At 43.5% G+C, this 24,020-nt stretch overlaps 1 protein-coding gene across 4 annotated transcripts in view; it reads left to right on the top strand.

Moving 5' to 3' along the window:
* ACACA (acetyl-CoA carboxylase alpha) overlaps nt 1–24,020 on the top strand; it is a 325,016-nt gene that overhangs the window by 261,475 nt on the left and 39,521 nt on the right. For all 4 annotated transcript variants that reach the window (XM_030222052.1, XM_030222054.1, XM_030222053.1 and 1 more), the window contains 5 exons: nt 754–850; nt 2,004–2,100; nt 3,842–3,977; nt 14,487–14,664; nt 17,134–17,246. In XM_030222052.1, the coding sequence (XP_030077912.1) occupies nt 754–850; nt 2,004–2,100; nt 3,842–3,977; nt 14,487–14,664; nt 17,134–17,246 (621 nt within the window). The remainder of the gene's footprint in view (nt 1–753; nt 851–2,003; nt 2,101–3,841; nt 3,978–14,486; nt 14,665–17,133; nt 17,247–24,020) is intronic.

The following is a 24,020-nucleotide window of genomic DNA, read 5'->3' on the forward strand; positions in this document are numbered from 1 at the left end:
TATGTGATACTTTATATGTATAGCTCAGTTTGATTTGTTCTGTCCAGATAAGTTATCCGGATTTGCAGATGGACTACTGCCATTATGCTGTCCAAATAATGGAATTGAATATGTGGAATATGTAGCCAGAGTTAAAAAAAAAAAAAAAAAAAAAAAGCGCTGAATGAGGCAGTTGAATATTGTCCCATTTGTAACTGCCACACAAGGTAGGCGGCCTGTTGTAAATTTACCCTTCATGTGTCTACAGGAAAGGTGATCTAAAATGGTCCAAAAGTGTATTAGATCTTTGGGTTATTCTTCATCTGCTCTCCTCATGGTAAGGAATGCAGTACGGCAAGCATAGTCATCCTCACCACTACACAAACAGAAAGGGATTCGTTAGCTGGGTAAAAGGAGGGACTGGTGTTTGGAAACAACATCACTTCGGACTCCTGTTGTCGCTTGATAAACGTGTGCAATGTTGGAGGGGGGGAGGAAGGGAGAAAGAAAAACTAACCAAAATAAATGTATTTGTTTGAAAGCATGAGAGCTTCCTGTGCTGTGGAAACCTATCATTTAAGAGTAAATGACGCCTGTGCTGATGGACAACCCTCCCTATGTAGACTAGCAAATGAAGGAGTGTATGCTGGACCTTCATGCTCTCTGCAATTATTACTATTATGAAAACAAAATAAGTGCTGATGAAAATGCTGCTACATTTTGTAACTATCTCCCTTGTTTCTTGCCTGTCTATCTTTCTCTCTGGTTTTGCAGCTCAGAAGGATCAGTGGCTGAGTGGCTTCTTTGACTATGGGTCTTTCTCGGAGATCATGCAGCCCTGGGCTCAGACAGTAGTGGTGGGAAGGGCCAGGTAAATACCTTCAGAACATGCTGGAAATCCACTTGCCCGAGTTCACACCTTGAAACCCCATCAGTAGTTGTTGTAAGTCATCGCCATATGGAAGTGGGTTGGTGGCCTATGTGCATAGGTGGTCGGTGGCCCAACTATTTGGGGAGGCTAAAGGGGGCGGGGTTAGGGGTGGGGCCAGGGGTGGAGCTTAAATCCATAATTGTCTGATAACACACAGAAAAAAAAAATAAAAGTCACAATTAATACCTTTTATTAAATTTAGATATTAGCTATGTATCATATGTCAAAGAATAAAGTGGTTGCTCAAAGCATATACTAACCACAATCGCTCAACTGCAAAACACTATGCACAACTTTGTGCAAAAACACACTCAGAACCTTGCTGTACCATAAATATTACACTGGGCAGACCCTAATACACCATATACCACCCATACGGAAAATGCAGACCATCAACAATATGAAACAAGGGATCATATCATCACAATTCTCATGTAGAGCCACAAAACACCCTAAATAATGTGGGATAAAATGCTATAAGTAAATAAATAAATAAATATAAACTTTTAATGTTGAGCACCTGATTCTCAAAGTGGACATATTCCAAACACTATAATGAAAATAAAATGATCTTTTCTACCTTTGTTGTCTGGTGACTTTTTCTGATCATGCTGGCCCAGTATCTGATTCTGCTGCTATCTGTCCTCAGTGCAGGTCAGGAAGTCATCCTCGTTAAATATCTCCCTAGCAACCCAGGACACCTCCAGCCAACCCCCCCCCCCCCCCTCCCAGCAGTAAGGTAAACAAACCATAAACCAATTTCTACAACTGGTTCACAAGGCTAGAGGGCTTTCACTGCAGCTCCTGCTGTGAGGATGGAGGTAAATCAACAATTTAAACCCCTCAGAGCACAGCAGGGGAGGCTTAGTCTCTCCAAGCCTCTTATACCGGGCGCCTATGCCTGTGTGGATGGAGGTGGCAGGTTTTGGTACCATCTTCTTGGACTTTTGTCACAAAGATATTATTTCCTTGTGTTAGATTGTTGTCTGTCCCTACTTATCCACTTCTTCATCACTTGCAAATGTTTTGAGATGGAGGTATGTCGATCATGCTGTCATGTGCTGAAGCTGCTTCTTCTCGCTCTCCTGGGTAGGTTGGGTGGTATACCACTTGGTGTAGTTGCTGTGGAAACCAGGTCAGTGGAACTGAGCATACCAGCCGATCCGGCAAACCTGGACTCTGAGGCCAAGGTAAGCACATTTGCAACAGTCTTAGTTTTATGTGGCTGGAAATATAATGCACAGATTTGTCATTAGAGGTTATGTGGAAAAGCATATCACAGCATGCACTGTTTAAGGTTGTGAAAGGCACAGAGTAAAGTGAGACTTCCAGGAGTTCCTATGCGATTCAGTCTCACTCCATATCTGCACAATTCACAGTAAAAAAAAAAAAAAAAAAAGAAAGAAAACATGGTTGTGGAAGACAAGCATGGGGCAGGGAGAGATACGTATTTAAGTTGTTGCATAGAGACAATGGAATTGCAAGCTGTAGCGTTATCATCACCGAGTATAAGAATGTTAACTTTGCAACGTCTTTTGCAAATAAATAAATAGTTCTTGTTATTTTTGGGTAGAGGGAGACGGGCGAGGGTTGGAGATATTACCACTGTTATAACCACACATGCCTTATTTGTAATTTCTGAGGAAAAAGCTTGGGGTTTTATTGTTTGATTAAAGAAAACATTTGTCCTTCCTCGGTATGCACAACCCCCGCCCCCCCCCCCCCCCCCCCCACCACCACCAATCAAAGAGACTTTGTGAAACTATATTCCCTTTTGTCTATCCTCTGTTCCCCACTTGCTGACCTCTTTACATCCTTAAATTTTGTTGCCAAGGTTTTAAAAATCCATTCCTGGGCTGCTGAAGCACACAGCAGTGTAGTTCAAACAACTGAGCAGGGAGCCTTTGTTCTGGTACTGACCTATGGCCTGACAGGCCTCTGTAAGCTTTTAGATTTTTGGAGACATAAAAGTGCAGCCAGACAAGAGTTAGAGTTTCTAGGCTAAGGCTTGAAGAGTTTTGGAAGTTGCCAGCGTGTACGAAGTGAAGGAAAGCCAATGGCATAAGTCCCTTCCTCATGCCCTAAAATTATGATGGTGATCTTTTCTAAGCAGTTGTGAAGAGCTGGATGTCTGCTTGAGTAACCATCAAATATAATTCATGTTGTTGTTAATTATCCTTGGGCTTGATACTCATTGGCGGTAGAATGTTATTTGTATATTCAGCGGCTGAATTTTGGAACTAAACAGACGTGCTGGCACCGCCACAAATAGCCCACAACCTCACCTGTATTGGGCTAAATCTTACTACACCTCTGGACTCCTAGTTCCAGTTTCCTCACAAAGTCAGAACCACAAATCAATAGATGCAGTAGGGCTAAACCAGGACTATCTATGTCTGGCCATTATCACATGGGGCTATCTGATCTCCTTATTCCATAATAATAATAAGATGATTAGTAAAAAAAGGCCCGTTTCTGACACAAATGAAACGGGCGCTAGCAAGGTTTTCTTCGGCTCCCCTGCAGCCACCCATGTCCAGCGAACCTCCTCTCTCCCCTGCCCCCCTCCTGCCACCTATGTCCAGCGACCCTCCTCTCTCCCCTGCCCCCCTCCAGCCACCCATGTCCAGCGACCCCCTGCCTCCCCTGCAGCCACCCATGTCCAGCGACCCTCCTCTCTCCCCTGCCCTCCCTCCAGCCATCCATGTCCAGCGACCCTCCTCTGGACATGGTTCAGCTGTGAGGCATGTTTCCCCCCCCCCCCCCCGGGTTCTGAAGTTGACATCATAATGGCTACAATGATGTCCGCCTGATCTACGGAGCCTAGCAGACCAACTCGGAATGAGCCACGGTCCCAGGAAAGTCAGAACGTTGGAGGTGAGAATTATTATATAGGATAACTCCATGCCTCACACTTTTTTCCACTGGCAGATAATCCAACAGGCTGGCCAAGTGTGGTTCCCCGACTCTGCCTTCAAGACGGCTCAGGCCATTGAGGATTTCAACCACGAGGGGCTGCCACTCATGGTCTTTGCCAACTGGCGAGGGTTCTCCGGCGGCATGAAAGGTGATTGGTATTTGTGTATTGGGGGATAATAGCAGTGGGGTGGATATTCAAACTGATTTAACTGGACAGGCGAACCTCCTGCCCAGTTAAATCACTTATGCCAATCTATCCACTGATATTTAGCGGCATTGAACCAGACAGTGCCACTGAATATCAGCACTAATTGCTCCTGCACTGTGTGGTTAGTGCAGGAGCAATCTGTGGATGGAGCTTGGGCAGTCGGTTTTTCAAGGTTTCCGTAATGAATATCCATGAAATTGATTTGCATACAATGGAGGCAGTATTAGGGTTACCGTACATCCGGATTTACCCAGACATGTCCTATTTTTGAGGACATGTCCGGACGGGTTTTGCCAGTCTGCCCGTTTGTCCGGATTTCTGGACAAACGGGCGGGGCGGCCTATCCTAGCCTCCCCTCCCCTCCCCTCCCCTTCCCTTACTTACTATCTACTGCCCTGGTGGTCTAGTGACCTCTTCGGGGCAGAAAAGAGCCCCCGGAGTGCTGCCATGCCCTGCATTCTGTTGCTGTGACGGTCTCAGGATTCAAAATGGCCACCGAGATTTGATGCGGCCTCGCGAGAGTTCAATTCTCGGTGGCCATTTTGAATCCCGAGACCGTCACAGCAACAGGATGCAGGGCAAGGACAGAGCTCCGGGCAGGAAAGAGGGGGCTCTTTCCTGCCCCGAAGAGGTCACTAGACCACCAGGGCAGTAGATAGTAAGTAAGGGGAGGGGAGTTGATGGGGGGGGGCAGGAGAGGGGAATATGTGACCAGGGGCAGGGCGAGGATGCAAAAGGGGTGTGCTGTGGGCGGGGCAAGGAGTGGGGCATGGGCAGGACATGTGTCCTCTTTTTCAGAGGACAAAATATGGTAACCCTAGGCAGTATATGCAAATCAGTCACGTTCATATTCACTTTGGAGATCTTGATTTGTAGTCCTCGAGGTCGGTGGTTGCTCACCTCTGCTTTAGTCCCACCAGACCAGTCCAGAACCTGTGGGTTGTGGCCCTTTGACCAGCAGATTGAGACACAGAGAAAAAAATTCCTACATGCTTCGCCTAATAAATGTACCATGCAGCCTCAGATGTTCAGTATTTTAAAATACAAAGCAATGGACCATCTGTTCTCCTTTTCAGTTGTATTGTACCAATACTCATCGTAACATATCTCCAGTAAAATCTTCAAAAAAATGAAACTTAGAGAAAGCTAAACTTGAAGAGAGTTTTGACTGTTGGTGCAAGAGTGAGAGGAACAATATTAAAGTATACTAAAGTAGTGTAATAACTGGAAAAATATTAGGAGGGCCTCTGGACTGGTCTGGTGGGACTAAAGGAAAGAAAACTAATTTTTCTTTCCTTAGCATCCTCACCAGAACCTGTGGGATGTATCAAAGTAGTTCCCAAGATGTGTGACACTCCAAAATCTCTGCCCAAATTATTTCAGTCCCAAACACATTATAGAATCATGCTCTTACCTGGATCCAATAGTGCTTTGTGAATGTAAGAAAGAACAACTATATTACCGGTTTGCAGCTGCAAATAGGAATTATTGGTTGAAACTCCACCTATGAGGTCAGAAAGGGGATGGTATTTGATATACCGCCTTTCTGTGGTTACAATCAAAGCAGTGTACACAGGTACTTATTTTGTACCTGGGGCAATGGAGGGTTAAGCCTCAAAAGGAGCTGCAGTTTGAATTGAACTGGGGTCCCCTGGTTCTCAGGCCACTGCACTAACCATTAGGCTACTCCTCCATTGCTACAGGGCTCCCTCTGAAGTGCACCCTGAGGATCGCCACTACTGTGCGAACCCTTGACTTTGACTTCAACATCATTCAGGACACTGCTCCCACTGGCAAAGGAGGGCATTTGCAACCTGAGCTCCTCCAGGCCAGTCGTATGAAAAAACACTGCCTGCTACTCACAGTGCTACTAGAAGACCTCATCTAGAACCACACACCAGAAAATACAAATATTCTCAAGCCTTTTGTCTTGGCTTTAGGTTTAAATGTTAGAAAGTCAGGCTGACGGAAAAAAGACCCAAGTGTTCAGCCTCAGCATGAGTGCCTTGATAGGATGCAAATCCAAGAGATATTAAGCTGCTAACGCTGGGGTGGTAGTGGGGGTCAATTGCAATTGGTTTTTCATGTTCGACATAATTTTTCTCCACTCTCTCCTCCCTCCCCTCAAATTCACATAAATATGATCATATCACCCCTCATCTTAGAGATGCTCACTGGCTTCCTTTTCCTTACCGTATCATCTTCAAAATTCTATTACTTGTTTTCAAGGTCCTGACCTCAGGACATCTTCTCTTTCTCTCTCGCCACCTCAGGTCGGCTCAACACAATCAGCTGGCAGTGCCCAGCTACCATGAAATAATCCATGAGCACACACGACACACTATTTTTTCTGTTCAGGGCCCCCAACTTTGGAATTCTCTCCCCCATTCCCTTCCACCTCACTTGTCAAATTTAAGGCGGACCTTAAGACCCACTTTTTCACAGATGCATATCATTAGTACCCTCGTGCATTTTTACCAGTGAACTTTTCTGGGAATAGCTCTGAAGATACCTGTAGCACTCCTTCTGTTTCTCCTCCTCCCCCCTGTCCAAACTAATATTGTAGTTCTATCGTGTATTTTCCCCCTTCCCTGACTTCTTCTTTTCTTTATTTTATATTGTAAGCCACTCTGAATGGATCCCATAGGGCGGGATAGCAAAACTTTAATAAACTTGGAAGCTCTCCCCTTCTGCTGAGGCCTGCATCCTGAAGTGTGTCCTGAAAATTACCTCAGACGGGTGGCCCAGCCAGTAGGAAAGACTGGTGCTTTAGCCTAGCTGCTATGAAACTAGCGCTGCTGCTGATCTGAACACTCAGCCTCTAACCCAAGGTCCCTCAGGGCTAGCCGAAGAAAGGAAATCATCCCTCCTTGCAGTACGGGTGCACACTCCCACCTGTTTCCACTAATCGCTAGTGTAGCCTGGAACAAACACAGCAAAGTTCTTTTGATGTCTTGAAGTGAGGAAGCAACTTCCCATCCGATTATTTAAACCCCTTTCAGGGGAAGTAAGAAAACAGCAGTGAACAAACGAGGTGGGGTGGGGGGTGAAGAAGAACTCAAACTCCTCTGAGTATCATCCCTGCTCTGGATCAAAATTAATTTGCAATATGTCGTCTTCTTTTTTTGGAGCGTAAAACTTCAATTAAGGTACCCCTGTGTCCAGCTGACATCCAGTTTTCCAACTGGGGTCAGGAGCTGGTTCAGTAACCAGTCCAGGAGTTTCATGGTCCACCTCTCATCACTGGCAACACAAATACTGAGCATCTAAGGCTGCACAGTGCCCTTATTGGGCAAAGTGTGCAGGACTTCTTTTTCTCTCTGTCTCCATCCACTGGTCCATGGGCACAATCCCAGGTTCTGCACTGGTCTGTTGAGAACGCTAAGGAACTGTCCATGTGCCAGCACTGCATTCTGCAATGTTCTCGAGTGCACATGGGTTATAATGATACAACTCAGAAGTCCAAATACATGCCATTTTGCTTTCATGAGCTGCTCAGTCCCACTGAAGTATTGTGACTGCAAAGCACTTCTAACTAAATCTTATATTAATTGCAAGACATTTTGATGCCCCACACGCCAAGCCAGCAGGAATCGAGATGTCATCTGAAGCACTGCTGGCCTCCTAGCTGTGCCTGGAATGAGCTCTGCAGTAGGGTTGGACCACACAGGGAAATAGGGTATATTTAATTCTTTCAGGATGGAAGGATGGGGGGGTATGGAGAAGGGACAGACAGCAGAAGAAACTGCCTTTCTGTTTACTTGTAAGAGAGGTGTGTTTGTCCATTTTCTGACTTCAGTGACAGTCTAGAGGTTCCTTGGAACAGGAGCTGGAGGGAAAGAGGGGGATGGGATGCAGTTTGGATTACAGGGCTGGGTGAGGTGGGAGTTATGTGAGAAGGGAAAATAAACAATTACAGCATCCCTCAACGCACACAAGCCCGCACACACAAACACACCCCACCGGCAGCCGACTACACTGTGGATAAAATGAGTCCAAAATTGTGTGTAATGGGTAGGAAAAGATTAGAGACAGCTCTCGCTATGCTGAAAATTGACATTAGCGAAAGGGGGAAAAAAATCTCTTTACAAGTCTGCCTAGGAGGCCTAATTCAAGCAGCAAAAAAATAAAATATATTTACATCCATACAGAATATATCAAGATTGCAGTGATGCTTTCTTGCATGGAGCTTCCCTCGCCTAGAAGGCTGTTCATAATAATGCAAAATTAAATTATGAAAAAATCAAACCCCCAGCTGAATATTTCGATGGAGGAGCCATTTGGAAGCAGTTTATGTAGGCGAACCAGCAATGACCCACAACGGTGAGACGTCAGGCATGAAATTTACCAGAAATTAGCAGCAGCGTCCAGCCTCAGCATGAGTGCCTTGATAGGATGCAAATCCCAGAGATATTAAGCCGCTAACGCTGGGGTGGCAGTGGGGGTCAATTGCAGTTGGTTTTTCATGTTAGACATAATTTTTCTCCCCTCTCCCTCCCCCCGCAAATAGGTTATAAATGACAATAAATTAAAAACAAACAAAAAACCACCACCACCACCACCACCACCCATTGAAAGCTTTTAACCAGAATGAAAGAAGGTTTTAATTCTGGGATTACCTGGAAGGTGAAAGATGATGTTGCTGCCGTGTGGGGGAAGTGAATCTAAACCCTGTAGATTCAGCCTGTATATGTATATGCCTGCCTGTGAATGTAGCGAATGCTACCTGTAGGCCCGCACAGGTAATCTGGAGACTAGTGCAGAGGTTTTCAACCTTTCTTCTGTTGCAACACACCTGACAGACAGTGTTCATGTATGTGACACACTGAACACTAAGGGGTCCTTTTACTAAGGTGCGCTAACAGATTTAGCGTGCGCTGATTATTGCGTGCTAAATGCTAAGAAGCCCGTTTTATTCCTATCGGCCTTTTAGCATTTAGCACGTGCTAAATCCGTTACTGTACCTTAGTAAAAGGACCCCTAAAATTCAACAAAAAAAAACCTCTCCTAAATATTTCATTGTTAAAAATGATGCAAGGGAAATGTAAATATAAAATATTTTAAAACACAATTTAATTTTAACAACAGCTCATAAAACAAATAGTAAAAAAAAAGTTTTGATCTTTACTTTATAAATGAGAAATCTGGGGCTGATGAGTTGCATGCAGTTTTTCCATAAGGGATTGTACAGTAGGCAAATTCACATTAACCTTATTGTCCAATCAAGAAACTTTTATCCATTCTTGAGTCTGTACAACTTATCATACAAAACAAATATATGTTCAAATTCTGGTGTCACCTCAGTAACAGCAACAAAAAGCCTTCAAATATTCAGAAACTATGTAGCAAACAGAATATATGGACAGCAGACCTGCAGCATTTCTATTTGGGACTGATGGCAGCAGGGTAGTCAAGAAGCATAAATAGGGGTTAGTTTTTTTTTTTAATATAGGTATATTCTTTATTTTTATTAAAGCTTAGTGAAAAAGAATGCAGTCACTACACCATGAAGATCAGTATAACAAACAATAAGAGAATCAACAACCAACAAACTCCCCCTCCCCCTGCCCAACATCACCTACAACCCTTTTCCCTCCCAGGAATGCATTAACCAGTTAGGAACAAGATCCTTGAGGTGACGTGGATCTCCATGTTTCATAAACACACCAAACTTTAGAAAAAGCAGCGAAATGTCCATGCCGCAATGTAGTGAATTTGGACATTTGAAAAACAAAATCCAACTTTTGGAGAAATCAAGACGTAGATGGCATCGACAGTTGTTTCCAGGATTGAGCCAGTGCCAATTTTCCAGGAGTAAACATCTGTGTTGTAACATAGTAACATAGTAGATGACGGTAGAAAAAGACCTGCATGGTCCATCCAGTCTGCCCAAGACAAACTCATATGTGTATACCTTACCTTGAATTTGTACCTGTCCTTTTCAGGGCACAGACCATATAAGTCTGCCCAGCAGTATTTCCCGCCTCCCAACCACCAGTCCCGCCTCCCATCACCGGCTCTGGTACAGACCATACAAGTCTGCCCTCCCCTATCCTCACCACCCAATTTCACCCAATTTCTTTTGCCAGATTGTGGTGTTCCGCTGTAATTTCTGAAGGCTTAATATGTAAAAGGCGGTACTCTGCCCGTTGAGGGTAGGGTAAGTGTAAAATTTGGTGGACTAAATCCAGTATAGAGGCTAAGTAAAGCTGTGCCTGTGGACAAGTCCACCAAATATGATAAATTGTACTTTGATAATCACATAAGGACCAGTTATGATTATTTCAAAGGAGACACCTCTTGAGGACACACCAGTGTATTAAGCTGCACTAAACTTTCTGAAATACTGCACCATTGCTGTTACGCTTTATGGGGTTAATTTTATAAAGGATTTTTCATACACCAACCCTGTTCTGTGTGCATAAAAGGCCTCTCTTAAAATCACCCTGTGGCGTACGTGTGGTGGGACGATGTGTACTTTTATGGGACTCATGTGTAGGTGTGTTTAGAGAGTAGTTTGGGTACAGCGTGGGCGGAGTCAGAAAGTACATATATGGAGAGTAATTATCTACAGGTCGCCAAAAGTTAGACAACGGGATGTTGCGCGCTCAGGAGCCCTTTTACTAAGCTGCGAAAGGGCTAAAGCGCAGGTAGCGTGTGCCAAATTGACAGTGTCGCTGGGGTAGTGCAGGCACCCGGTGGTAGTTCCAAAGTTGACATGCGCTGTTTCCTGCATTAGAAAATAATTTTCTATTTTCTACCATGGGGGGCTTTCTCAGTAATCAGCAGCACGGCCACATTGCCACGTAGTGCCTCATTACCACATGAGTAGTGCGTGAGCCCTTACCGCCAAGTACGCACCCACACTAGTGCAGGCCACTTTTTACCACAGCTTAATAAAAGGGCCCCTAAGCATGAATTCTATATTGGTAATTAACCAGGATAGTTGCCATTATAGAATACTATTTATTTTATTTTATTTATTTAGATTTTGCTCACACCTTTTTCAGTAGTAGCTGAAGGTGAGTTACATTCAGGTACTCTGGATATTTCTCTGTCCCAGGAGGGCTCACAATCTAAGTTTGTACGTGAGGCAATGGAGGGTTAAGTGACTTGCCTAAGATCACAAGGAGCAGCAGTGGGATTTGAACCAGCCACCTCTGGATTGCAAGACCGGTGCTCTAACCACTAGGCCACTCCTCCACTCGCATAAGTCCACAGATACGTGCCAACATTTAAATGCATCTGTTTACACTGTATCAATGGCTGGTGTAAATGTCTGCACCTAAATGTTCCAGTTGCATGCATACCCCCAGATTCTATATAGCGCGCCTAGAGATCCGCTCCAACATCCAGGTGTATTCTATAATAGCACGCATAACTTAATTGGCTTAACAAGCTAATCCATGTTGATAACGGCACTTAACAAGCATTAATAAGCACTAATTGATAATAATTAGAATTTAAGTGCACAACTCGCTAAGTGTATTCTGTAATGAACGCCTAAATTTAATCCTTGCAGTTCAAAAGGGGTATGGCCCTGGGTGCGGAAATGGGAATTTCAAGGGCGGTTCAAAATCTACGCGCAGGGATTTATGCCATCTTTTCATTGGAGTAAATAGAGGTGTGTAGTTTTAGGCGCTGGGATATCAACTAAGGGTATTCTATATTCCGCACTGAAATCTAGGCACCACTTATAGAATACGCTTAGGTGGAAATGTTTACCACGCGGAGTTTTTTAGGCACCTTGTATAGAATCTGGCCCGTAACGCTTGGTATTCTATATTCTTAGCATATACATTCTGAGCATGCCCCAACAACTGTTCTCTGTAAGCTGAGCAGGAGTTCTCCACTTACAGTACTGCCAGTAAAAGGTGCTATTTCACCATCACATTTTCAATAGTAAGGGACAGGCAAGTTGTGCAGAACTCCAGGGAACCTGCCTGTCCCTAGGGATTGAAAACAACAATATTGAAGCACTGCCCCCTGCTGGCAGCAGTGCAGTTGGAGATCTCCCACTCAGCTTCAAGGGAGCAGTGCCCTTGACCCACCTATGCTTCTCCCACGTCCATAATCCCTTTGCAGTTACACACTGTAGAATTTGTGCATTAAAGTTGTAGAGTACTGACTAAGTGCATTTACCCACATAACTGCCAATTTGCACCAATTAACACTAATTATGACCAGTAGTTGGTTATTAGTGCCAATAAGCAGCTAATTTGTCAAATGTTATGTGCAAAAAACTTCAAAACTGCCCAGAACACGGCAGCTAGACTTATTTATGGGAAGCCTAAATTTGAAAGTGCAACATCCCTCCGTATGAAACTTCATTGGCTTCCCATTAGAGAACGAGTCAACTTTAAGGCCATCACACTAATTCACAAGATCATCAATGGAGTATCACCAAGTTACATGGTCAATCTATTAAATCTTCCATCCAGAAACAGATCAACATCTTCACGAACATACCTTAACCTTCACTTTCCCAATTGCAAAGGACTAAAGTACAAAACATATCTTGCATCTAACTTCCCCTACCTGGGCTCCCAACTCTGGAACGCTCTACCCAGATACATTCGATTAACTAGTGACTACCTTTCTTTTAGGAAACTATTGAAAACCCATCTATTCAAACAGATTTACCCGAACGACTTGACCTACCATAAGCAAACATAAGCAACACATCCATTTACCGGTTCATCTAATCATTAACAACAATGACCCAGAAATTACCTCCTACCAACCTTCTTATCCTCCATGCTCTTCCCCTACCTCTTCTTTATCGCTCCACTTCCTTACCTATCCCTATCCTTTCTCTCATACTTTTATCCCATTTACCCCTTGTTCATTTGTTCTACCACATACCTCCTTTGTGGATTTTGATATTACAATTTGTATTCTCTTGTTACTATGTAAGCCGCATTGAGCCTGCGATGAGTGGGAAAGCGCAGGGTACAAATGTAATAAATAAATAATAACTACAGCTGTGCATGCAAGATTGTAGAATGAGGGGGATGGTTTCTAAAATACACACCTCCCGAGCAGGTTGTACAAGCCTTCCTGTTCTACAAGAACACAGTGCCTTGCACCACCCATACTTTTAGGTATGGCCTAATTTTGTTTAGAAATACCAGTATAGATCATTGTATAGAACAATGTAAAACATAATGCAATTGTTCTCATGAAATAAATAGTTTACATAAGCCCAGAATGTGAACGAGTCTTTATATTATTAACAATAAATTCTAGCATCTTTAACCCCGACCTACCAGTCTTGTTTGGATACTTCCTCTGAAGTGAACCAAGTAATCTATCCTCCTTACCTCACAAAGACCCATACCATGCATCCCCTAATCCCCCCACGACAAAGGCAAGGGCTTAAGTCTCTGCAGAACGACAGGTTGTAGCAGATGTTACAACCAATTGCTTCTTCACTCCTGAATCCAGTCTGCAATTCCAGAGGTGCTTGAAGTGCCTCACAAGTTTGTTCCACCTTGCCTTTATTTTTTGTGTTTGGTGGTCTGCTCCCAAGTACAGCAGCCTCAGGGAGCCTCAGCCTCAGCACCAGAGATGCAGGCCACATCTCTCACAACATTTTTACTGATATAAGATTACTTTTATGGAGAGGTCATATTTTGTTCCTTTTTACTGACTGTCAGTATATTACTGATGGTTGTCAATCCTGCATGCCAGTGAGTGCTAACACAAGATGTCTTTGCTTTCCTCTGAGGTGTCTGGGAGCTGTTTGGCTGCTGCACTGGCTGGTGTGGCATATGCTATATGTTTTCTGTCCCCCATGTAATTGTTTCTGAATTAAGTATCAAAACTCATGAGTAGATTGGAGATAAGTCATACTGGTTAAAAAAGAAACGATATCCAGCAGGATGGCCAGCATATAAAGATATGTGTATAAGCTATATGGCTAAAGTTATGCGTGTTTTCAGCCATTTTATTTCTGTAAGTTAAACTGCTAAATATGCAGTCCTAATCTTATATGGATATGTTATCCATATAAAGTTTGGACTGCTATTTAAACGGCCCACTTCTCTGGATAAATGTATCTAGACAGTGGCTGATTGTAGCCTCTCACCAGACAAATTTAGGCCCCACCCCTAGAATGTCCCTGGCTCCTTGTCAAGCCAGATTGATACATTTTGGCCTGGAAATTTGAAAGAAAAGCACTTATGTGGTCAGTGCGTGATGCTTAGTGCTTTTGAATATCAACTGCGATATTGCAAATCTTCAAATCTGGCAGTGGTATGAGAGTTGGATGCTAGGCAGTTCATCTGAAATGACATAGCCCTGCTCTGTGCATTCTTGTTATGTATTTGCTAGAGATCTAATCTGAATATTGGTTCCTGCTTGAGGATGTACCTGGCAGGAGTATGGAGTGTGTTGAGCTTGTTTGGGAAATTAATTCCATTTCTTTGTGATTGTTTCCTTGGCCAGACATGTACGACCAGGTGCTGAAGTTTGGTGCCTATATTGTGGATAGATTGCACAGGTACCGCCAGCCGGTACTGGTTTACATCCCGCCACAGGCAGAGCTCCGAGGTGGCTCGTGGGTGGTGATTGACCCCACCATCAATCCCCGACACATGGAGATGTATGCAGACAAAGACAGCAGGTACAGTATTCTGCATCCTTTCAGGAGAGGGACAAGGCATATCTGAGCTTGTGTAAATCACTAGTGACCTGTGCTTAGATCTGGTCATTTCTCTTCCTTATATGGTCCTATAGAGTGTGACCCCCCCCCCCCCCCCCCCAACTTACTTTCTGGCTTTTCCACTCAGCCTCTTATGCCTGTCCCTTATGTTCTTGACTTTCAGAACCTAATTTTGCCATCCCCTCCCCTTTCTAATGGGAGACTTTTGCCATGCAGGAAAATACATGATCACCTTGATTTACCATTGAGCATTATTAAACTTCATAAGGAATCCTCAGTACAATTTGAGATATGAGATCTGTGCATTGATATTAGATGGCTAGTGTTGTGTGCTCTTTAAGAAGTATTGAACAAAACAATGCTCAAAATAGCAAGGAGACACGGTAAGACTGAAGAAGAATCACAAAGAAATGATTCTGTCACTGCTGATACAGAACATATGAACATAAGTATTGCCGTAGTGGAACAAACTGAAGGGCCATCGTGTCCAGTGTCCTGTTTCCAAGTATCTGGCAAGATACCAAAAGTGTAAAACAGATTTTATGCTGCTTATCCTAGAAATAGCAATACATAGACTAGTAGAAAAACAAACATGTGCGCTCTGTGTTAAGGGAACGTCTTATCTAGTCGCCTGGGATTTTATTCACCGTTCACCACTGCCGGTGGCCCTGTATTTTGCGACAGTTCTCATCATTGACGTTTCCCTCCCTCCTACCAATGTGTTATATATATCATTTAATTTTTGTTTGATTTTTTTTACTTTTTTTGATTTTTCTACTTCTTACTTTTAATGTTAGAGCATGGAGGTATGTCTTTACTATCTTCAAGCGCTTAACATTCATATGAATACAGGGAACTTCCGTGTTGAATAAATCGGGTTCAGCTGTCTTAATATTGGTATTGAATATTAAATTTAACTTAGCTTAAATTTCCATGTGCAGGTTACACTGAAAAATATCGACACTTAATGCTATTTTATAATGGACTCAAAGATGAGCGCCGATTTTGGCATCCAACTATGGGCGCCAGGATTTATACCCTCTGAAACAGAGTGTGATTCCTGGTGCCCAGTTTGGGCGCACATCCCTAGTATTCTATACCTCCTCTGACCCACCCATGCACCTCCCATGGCCACAGCCCATTTGGGCTTGCACACTGTGGCATTTGGGATGTACGTGCAATTCCAAATTAGTGCCTATTAGCTTAGTAACAATTTAGTTGAGCACATATCTTGCTCAATGTTGGGCGTTGGGCGCCAGGTATAGAATCCAGGGGAATATGCATAGAAACTCTTTAACTCCTCCTACCCCCCCCCCCCCCCCCCCCCACTCCTAGTATACTTCTTCATTATTCAGATGACTCTTTAAGGGTCTCCCAAGTCTTCTCAAAGCAATTCACTTTTTCTTTAGGGAAAAGGGAATGGAACTTGATATACCACCTTTCTGTGTTTTTTGCAACTACATTCAAAGCGGTTTACATAGTATATACAGGTACTTATTTGTACCAGGGGCAATTGAGGGTTAAGTGACTTGCCCAGAGTCACAAAGCTAACAGTAGGAATTGAACCCAGTTCCCCAGGATCAAGGTCCGCTGCAGTAACCACTAGGCTACTCCTCCACTCCATAGAACCACATATGACAGTTACTTTTACCTCTCTGTATTGATGTGTGGAGGCAGGGCTGGCCCAAGGCAAGATGCCGCCTGAGGTGGAGCTAACATGCCCCCCCGGGCCGAGATGCTACCCCCCTGGGCAGTGTTTACGTCATATTCCAAACCTGGCAGCGATACCGATTCCCATACGCTGCCCTGCCGTCGGCACCCGCCTCTTCCCTTTACTGCGGCTGCCTGAGCCTCTGACGAAACAGGAAGTTACGTCAGAGAGGCGGCCGCAGGAAAGGGAAGAGGCTTGTGCAGGTGGCAGGGCAGCGAATGGGAATAGCTACAGCTGTAGGGTTTGGAATGTGATGAGGTAAAAATGCCGTGAAGGGGGAGATGCCACTTCCTGAGATGCCGCTCCTGAAGTGTGCCGCCTGAGGCCCCCGCCTCAGGTGGCCTAATGGTCGGGCCGCTCCTGTGTGGAGGAGTGGCATAATGGGTAGAGCAGCAGGTTGCAGATCTGAGGAACTGGGTTTGATTCCCACTGCTGTCCGATGGTCAGCAGTGGGTTGAGATCCTGGGGAACCAGGTTCAATTCCCTCTGCATCTCCATGTGACCCTGGGCAAGTCACTTAACCCTGTGTTGCCCCAGGTACAACAGTAGTACAATGTACTACTTAGATTGTGAGCCCACTAGGGACAGACCCAGTGCCTGTAAAATGAAACTGTAAACCGCTTAGATCTAATCGGTATGTAAATACTAAAATGAATGAATATTGTAGATCATGTGTGAAGAGGATGGCTATGCTTATCAGTTTTTGCTTTCTTTTCTAGGGGAGGTGTTCTGGAGCCAGAAGGGACAGTGGAAATAAAATTTCGCAGAAAAGATTTAGTGAAAACCATGCGTCGAGTGGATCCTGTGTACATCCACCTGGCCGAGCGACTAGGTACATTTTGTTAGCCATTACTAGTAGTCCCAAACAATTTGCTTCATCTTGCTCTTTCCGTAATTTTAGTTGTAGGAGTTGGAGCAGGGCACTGAATTTGAGGACTTTTTTTTTTATGCCCCTTTAGTATAAGTTAGTTAAGGCAGCAGCAGTAACATTGGAGAATGGTGGGACAGGGGGAGATAGATGGGTGCTTTAGACCCAGAGAGAGGTTATACTGCAGGGTAAAACTGTATCACTCTCCGGGCACCAGTGTGAGTTCAGCTTTGTAGCAGCTGTGTTAAGTGAGACAGAAGCAACGGGAAGGTAAGAGGAAGTAAAAAAAACGGTCAAAAATAGTACAGGGTTATCAGCTAGATGCATGACATCTGGATAGCCTGATCAATTTCTGCCTTTATCATCTATAGGCTTGTACTTCTTTGTTTAATTTTTTTAAGTGATATTGTGGAAGGGCTGTCTGGTAAGGTTTGCCTTTTTGAGGATGAAACCAAAAGCTGTAATAGGGTAGACACCGCTGATGGTGTGGAATGACATGAGGAGGGATCTAGTGAAACTTGAAGACTGCTTCAGAATTTGGCAGCTAAGATTTAATGCTAAAAAATGTAGGGCCCTTTATTTGGGCTGCAAAACCCTGAGGGAGTGATACAGTTTAAGGGGTGAAGTACTTTTGTGTATAAAAAAAAGAGCAGAACTTGGGGGTTGATTGTATGTGATGGTCTTAAGGTGGCCACCAGATATTAAAGGCAAAAGCTAGAAGGATGTTTTGGTGCATAAGGAGAGGAATGGCCAGCAGGAAAAAAGGAAGTGATATTGCTTCTATATAAATTTCTGAAGAGACTTGATTTAGAATACTGTTCACAGTTCTGGAGACCGCACTTTTGAATGATATAAACAGGATGGAGTAGGTCCAGAGGGCGGCTATTAAAATGTCAGTAGTCTTCACCATAAAGTATATGAGAACAGACTTAAAGATCTCAATATGTAGACCTTGGAAGAAAGGTGGGAGAGGGGAGATATGATAGAGACATTTAAATACCTCCATGACATAAATGCACAGGAAGTGAGTCTCTGGAATGAGAGGGCATAGGATGAAGGCGAATGGAAGTAACCTAAGAAGATACTTGTTCACGGAAAGGCTGGTGAATTTGTGGAACGGCCTCCTGGTGTAAATGGTGGAGACGAAGACTGTACCTGAATTCAAGAGAGCTTGGGACAAGTACAGAGGATCTCTAAGGGAGAGGAAGGGATAGTAAATAGTATGAATGGGCAGATTGGATGGGCTGTCTGCCATCATTTTCTAGGTTTCTGTGGAGTTTTTTGTATTTTCAAGTCACCTAATTTGAAAAACAGCTTGGCAGGAGGTGTCTATCCAAAAGAAATCGGTAAAAATACATAAAACCATTTAAATATAATAATCATTTATTGTTTATTACACTTGATAATACCGTTTCTCTTGTAATCAAACCAAAACGGTTTACAGTAAAATCAAAACAATTAAAAATAACTGCAAACCTAAGGTACGAGGAACTCCATAATAGATAGATACTCAAAACTAAACATTCAAAACACAAGCATTCTGTCTCAATCACAGACAGAACTAGTAAAAACTTTGAAACAATTACATTATCATCATTGTAAAAAATCATCAGTTATTTCCTTCATGTTTTTTTCCCTGTTGCAGAAATCAGTCAGTGAACTGAAGGACACCCTGAAACCAGATCAAAGCTTAAAACAATAATAAAATAATAGACCTGATATTCAAATTAAGTGCTTACTGGCAGGTTGGCAGACATGCTACATGACCAAATTTTGTCCGTAGAAGAAGTCACCAACGTTGAGAGGGGGGCAGCAAAGACAGAGCTAGCACTTATGCTTAGTGGCGATTTTGAGCAGCCAAATGGACAAGTTATGCATTTTTAAAATTAGGCCTACTAATTGGCATGCCTGACTTACAACAGAGAAGCACCAGTGCTGTCACTAGTCAGAGATTCGGTGGCACTAGTTAAACAGATGGGGGTCACTGATTATGCAAATAAAGTTACGTGCCGGTGCTTTACTTTGTATGCTGATTGGACTGGCTGAATATCTGGCTTACAGTATACGGTCAGACTAAAATAAATGTTGTTATTCACTTTAGCAAGAAATCAAAGCAAATGAAGCCAACGTCATTCTTAGACCACCAGATTGTGAACAGTTCTGCAAAAATCCAAGCTTTGCCGAGTTTTTGAAATGTTCATGGACTAATCTACAGTCCTTTGGAGTCAAATTCTAGTGCAAAACATTAAAATGCTCTCTGTGTCTCTATATGTGTAATATCTGCTACAAGATGAAAAGAAAGCAGATATATCCTTGCAGCTTGACCTTTCAGGTACAAAGGACCAGTCTTAAAAACAACTTTATACATCTGTACCATGATTTTAAAACTTCATTATGTTAAGCAGTAAAACCAGCAGTGGGTCTGCCGTTGTGGCCAACATGGAGCTAGTTCATTTTGCTTATTGCTTTCAGGACAGTTTCCTTCCCTATAAAGCTGAGATGGGTTTACACAACACTTGACTGGGAGACTGGGCGGCTAAATGGCAGATGACGTTTAATGTGAGCAAGTGCAAGGTGATGCATGTTGGAAAAAAGAACCCGAATTATAGCTATGTCATGCAAGGTTCCACGTTAGGAGTTACGGACCAAGAAAGGGATCTGGGTGTCGTCGTCGATAATACACTGACACCTTCTGCTCAGTGCGCTGCTGCGGCTAGGAAAGCGAATAGAATGTTGGGTATTATTAGGAAAGGTATGGAAAACAGGCGTGAGGATGTTATAATGCCGTTATAGCGCTCCATGGTGCGTCCGCACCTTGAGTATTGTGTTCAATTCTGGTCGCTGCATCTCAAGAAAGATATAATGGAATTGGAAAAGGTGCAGCGAAGGGCGACTAAAATGATAGCGGGGATGGGACGACTTCCCTATGAAGAAAGACAAGACTAAGGAGGCTAGGGCTTTTCAGCTTGGAGAAGAGACGGCTGAGGGGAGACATGATAGAGTTATATAAAATAATGAGTGGAGTGCAACAGGTGGATGTGAAGCGTCTGTTCACGCTTTCCAAAAATACTAGGACTAGGGGGCATGCGATGAAACTACAGTGTAGTAAATTTAAAACAAATCTGAGAAAATGTTTCTTCACCCAACGCGTAATTAAACTCTGGAATTCGTTGCCGGAGAATGTGGTGAAGGCGGTTAGCTTGGCAGAGTTTAAAAGGGGGTTAGACGGTTTCCTAAAGCACAAGTCCATAAACCGCTACTAAATGGACTTGGGAAAAATCCACAATTCCGGGAATAACATGTATAGAATGTTTGTACGTTTGGGAAGCTTGCCAGGTGCCCTTGGCCTGGATTGGGCGCTGTCGTGGACAGGATGCTGGGCTCGATGGACCCTTGGTCTTTTCCCAGTGTGGCATTACTTATGTACTTATCATGCATAAGTGCACACAGCCCCTGCCTTAAAAATCAGCCACATGTATGTACAGCGCAGCTATGTGAACTGCTCATGATCACACAGTAAGTGTTTCCTGGGGTTGTGACCAATGTATATTGTTAAATATGCCACCAGCCCTTTGAGCAAAGTGATAACTACCTCTGTTCTCCAGGATTTCATAGCTGCTAGAGCCACTCAGTTGTCCCTATCCCATTGGTACCTATCTGAAGAAAAAAATCCCAGTCGAGTCTGACTTGATGGCTTAGCTATGAACACTAAACAAAAAAAACAGCACCATGGGCCTTTAAAAATGGAACACAGTTCTTTAATGAATGAGCCTTGACAAAAAGACCCGACACGGGCCGTGTTTCGGTGACTAGCACCTGCGTCAGGGGTCACAGTGATGATGTGGAAAGCTTGGGGAATAATTCAAATATATTCCTCTACAATATATTATTCCTTACCCACGTCTCATATAGTAAAAACTACAAAGCAACAAGGCACTTTCACTTTTTGTATCCATACCCAAAAAGTGAAAGTGCCTTGTTGCTTTGTAGTTTTTACTATATGAGACGTGGGTAAGGAATATTATATTGTAGAGGAATATATTCGAATTATTCCCCGTCATCACTGTGACCCCTGATGCAGGTGCTAGTCACCGAAACACGGCCCGTGTCAGGTCTTTTTGTCAAGGTTCATTCATTAAAGAACTGTGTTCCATTTTTAAAGGCCAGTGGTACTGTTTTTATGTTTGGACTTTAGTTTGTACTTTGTTCCCTCTCTTTTGTTACTTCTTAGCTATGAACACTGCCATGCATAAGCTCCAGCTTCGATTCTCAGGCATATTGTCTGCATGTTTGGCTTGACTGAAATGGGGAATATTGTGGAAGCAGTATTCGGAAAACCTGTCTGAAAGATGAAGGAATCCAACCATCGCTGAAGTTTTTGGCCAGACACGAGGCATAAGAGGAGGACTACAGTCTGTGTCCTCTGGGTGAGGACTGTGGCTATAGTGGTCGATCCAGTGGGAAGGGGGAGAGGGTTAATAGAATAAGGGAAATTTCTCCAGTTGGTGGCCAAGGAAGGCTCAAGGGGTTGGAAGACCAAAGGAACAAAAGGAAGCTTCCAAACCAAAAAAGTACTGTTCCCTATACAGCTCTTTCTAAAGGAAAAGCTTGTAGGTAAAAGCAGCTGCACTCGCCCACTCCCAGAAAATATTCTTCAGTTCATATATGCATTTTGGTGCTGCTTTCTGTAAACAGGATAATTACACAAGCAACACTCATGTGGGCATTAAATGAAAATGGCCATAGCACAAAAAAAAAAAAGCAAAAACCGTATGGCTGAACACAGTTAAAGCCTTAAAAGCCCCAGCGCTGATAAGCTTTTGCATTCAAGGACTGGCAATTGCTCAGAACATCACTTGACTGCTACTGCTCTTATACCGTTCAAAGGCAGGAAGGAGCAGAAGATTACAGAACACCCAGAATAGCCTCATTTTCCTGGGGGATTTTTAGTGTTTATTTTTTTATCCCCCTTTCTGGCCAATTTAAAATTTGTCGGAGTCGGTCTTCTTCTGGATCACTGCCCTTTGATATTTCACGCACTCCATTTGCCACAAACAAGCCGAGGGGGCCTCGGTTCCTGCTGACTCCAGCAGAAGCTGAGAGAGCTCCATTTATCTTGCACTGCCTGCTGAAATCTTTACTCATTAACCGGGGGTTCACTGCCTCTTTTAACCCCTCAATAGCTGTTACCATTTCCCATGGAGCTGCTGTATGTGCCAGGAGAGGGTAGGGATAAGACAAGGCAGAGAGACACCTTGCAGTATGATAGCAGGGGGTGTGGAGGATATTGGGGAGGTGGGGAGAGGGAACTGGTAGGGGTGTAAGATAAGATGTAAATGAACCATGGTTTGCAAATCATCATTCTTTGCCAGTGATCGCTTTCTCTCGGGTTCCACGCTGCAAAGAGAGGATGGTAGAGTTGGGTACAGAAGTCTTCAGTATTAGTTTCTGTAACATGACAGAAGAACTCTGGGTTTCATACATATTAAAATGACAGCGTCTATGTCCAGCTAAATTGTGGTGCAATATATAAACAATTATAGTCAAGTTGCTTAAGTGATTAGGATTCTACTTGGAGTACTGACTGAGGAATGGAATTATTTCTTATAAGTAGGGTTGTCTGTGGTGTACTGCTTTGCAGATGAAATCATTCCTTTGGATAGAGGTTCTCCTTGGATCTTAAATGGAAATAGACTAATCCCGTGGATAGGCTTCACTGTGATGCACTATGTTAGATTTATTATTTTCTTCTACTCTGCCCTTGTCCATAAAAACACTCTGCAAAAGAAAAAACAAAATCTAACAGATTACAAGTACAAGAATCAATCAAAACGGACAAAAGCCTTAAACAAGAGGAAGATCCCTGAGCTATTTCCGAAATGCAGGACCACAGGCTTCACACTTGAGTCGCAATGGTAAATTGTTCCATTCAGTTGGACCATGGGTGGAAAAAGTGCCCAGCTTTGTAAGCTCCAAACGTATGTGTTGCAATGCAGGAACCACGAGCAACTGCTGACGCTCTGATCGCAATGATTGTGGCAATGTATACCACTGCAATGCAGTTTTCAAGTCAACCGCTGTATCCTGATTCATGGCCTGATGAACCAGGAGCAGCAATTTATACAGTATCCTCCACTCACCTGCAGCCATTTCAGGGGTCCTTTTACTAAGGTGCGCTGAAAAATGGTTTGCGGTAGTGTAGGCGTGGGTTTTGGACACGTGCTGACCCATTTTTCAGCACGCTTGCAAAAAAAGGCCTTTTGACAATTTTTGCCGAAAATGGATGTGTGGCAAAATCAAAATTGGCATGCGTCCATTTTGGGTCTGAGATCTTACTGCCAGCCATTGACCTAGCGGTAAAGTCTCATGCGGTAACCGGGCAGTAATGACCTACGTGCATCAAATGCCACTTGGCACGTGTCTGATACGTGTGCCCGAAAATAAAAATTATTTTTTGAAACATGTGCCAAAAATGAAATTACCGCAAGATCCATGCAGTAGCCGAGTGGTAACTGCATTCTGTCCCGCGTCGGGCGTGCATAGAAGCTTGTGTGGCTTAGTAAAAGGGCCCCTCAAGCTCAAAACGGGAGAATCCCATTAATAGTCGCACTGCTGAATTCATTACTATTTGAAGCACTTGAACAGAGAACTTTGGCAGCCCAAGATATACAATGTTTCAATAATCAAGACTGCTAAATATAATAGACTATTACCATTTCAAGATCACACCAAGACAAA

The sequence above is a fragment of the Microcaecilia unicolor genome, chromosome 13 (genome assembly GCF_901765095.1).
Source record: "Microcaecilia unicolor chromosome 13, aMicUni1.1, whole genome shotgun sequence".
NCBI classification, from domain to species: domain Eukaryota; kingdom Metazoa; phylum Chordata; class Amphibia; order Gymnophiona; family Siphonopidae; genus Microcaecilia; species Microcaecilia unicolor.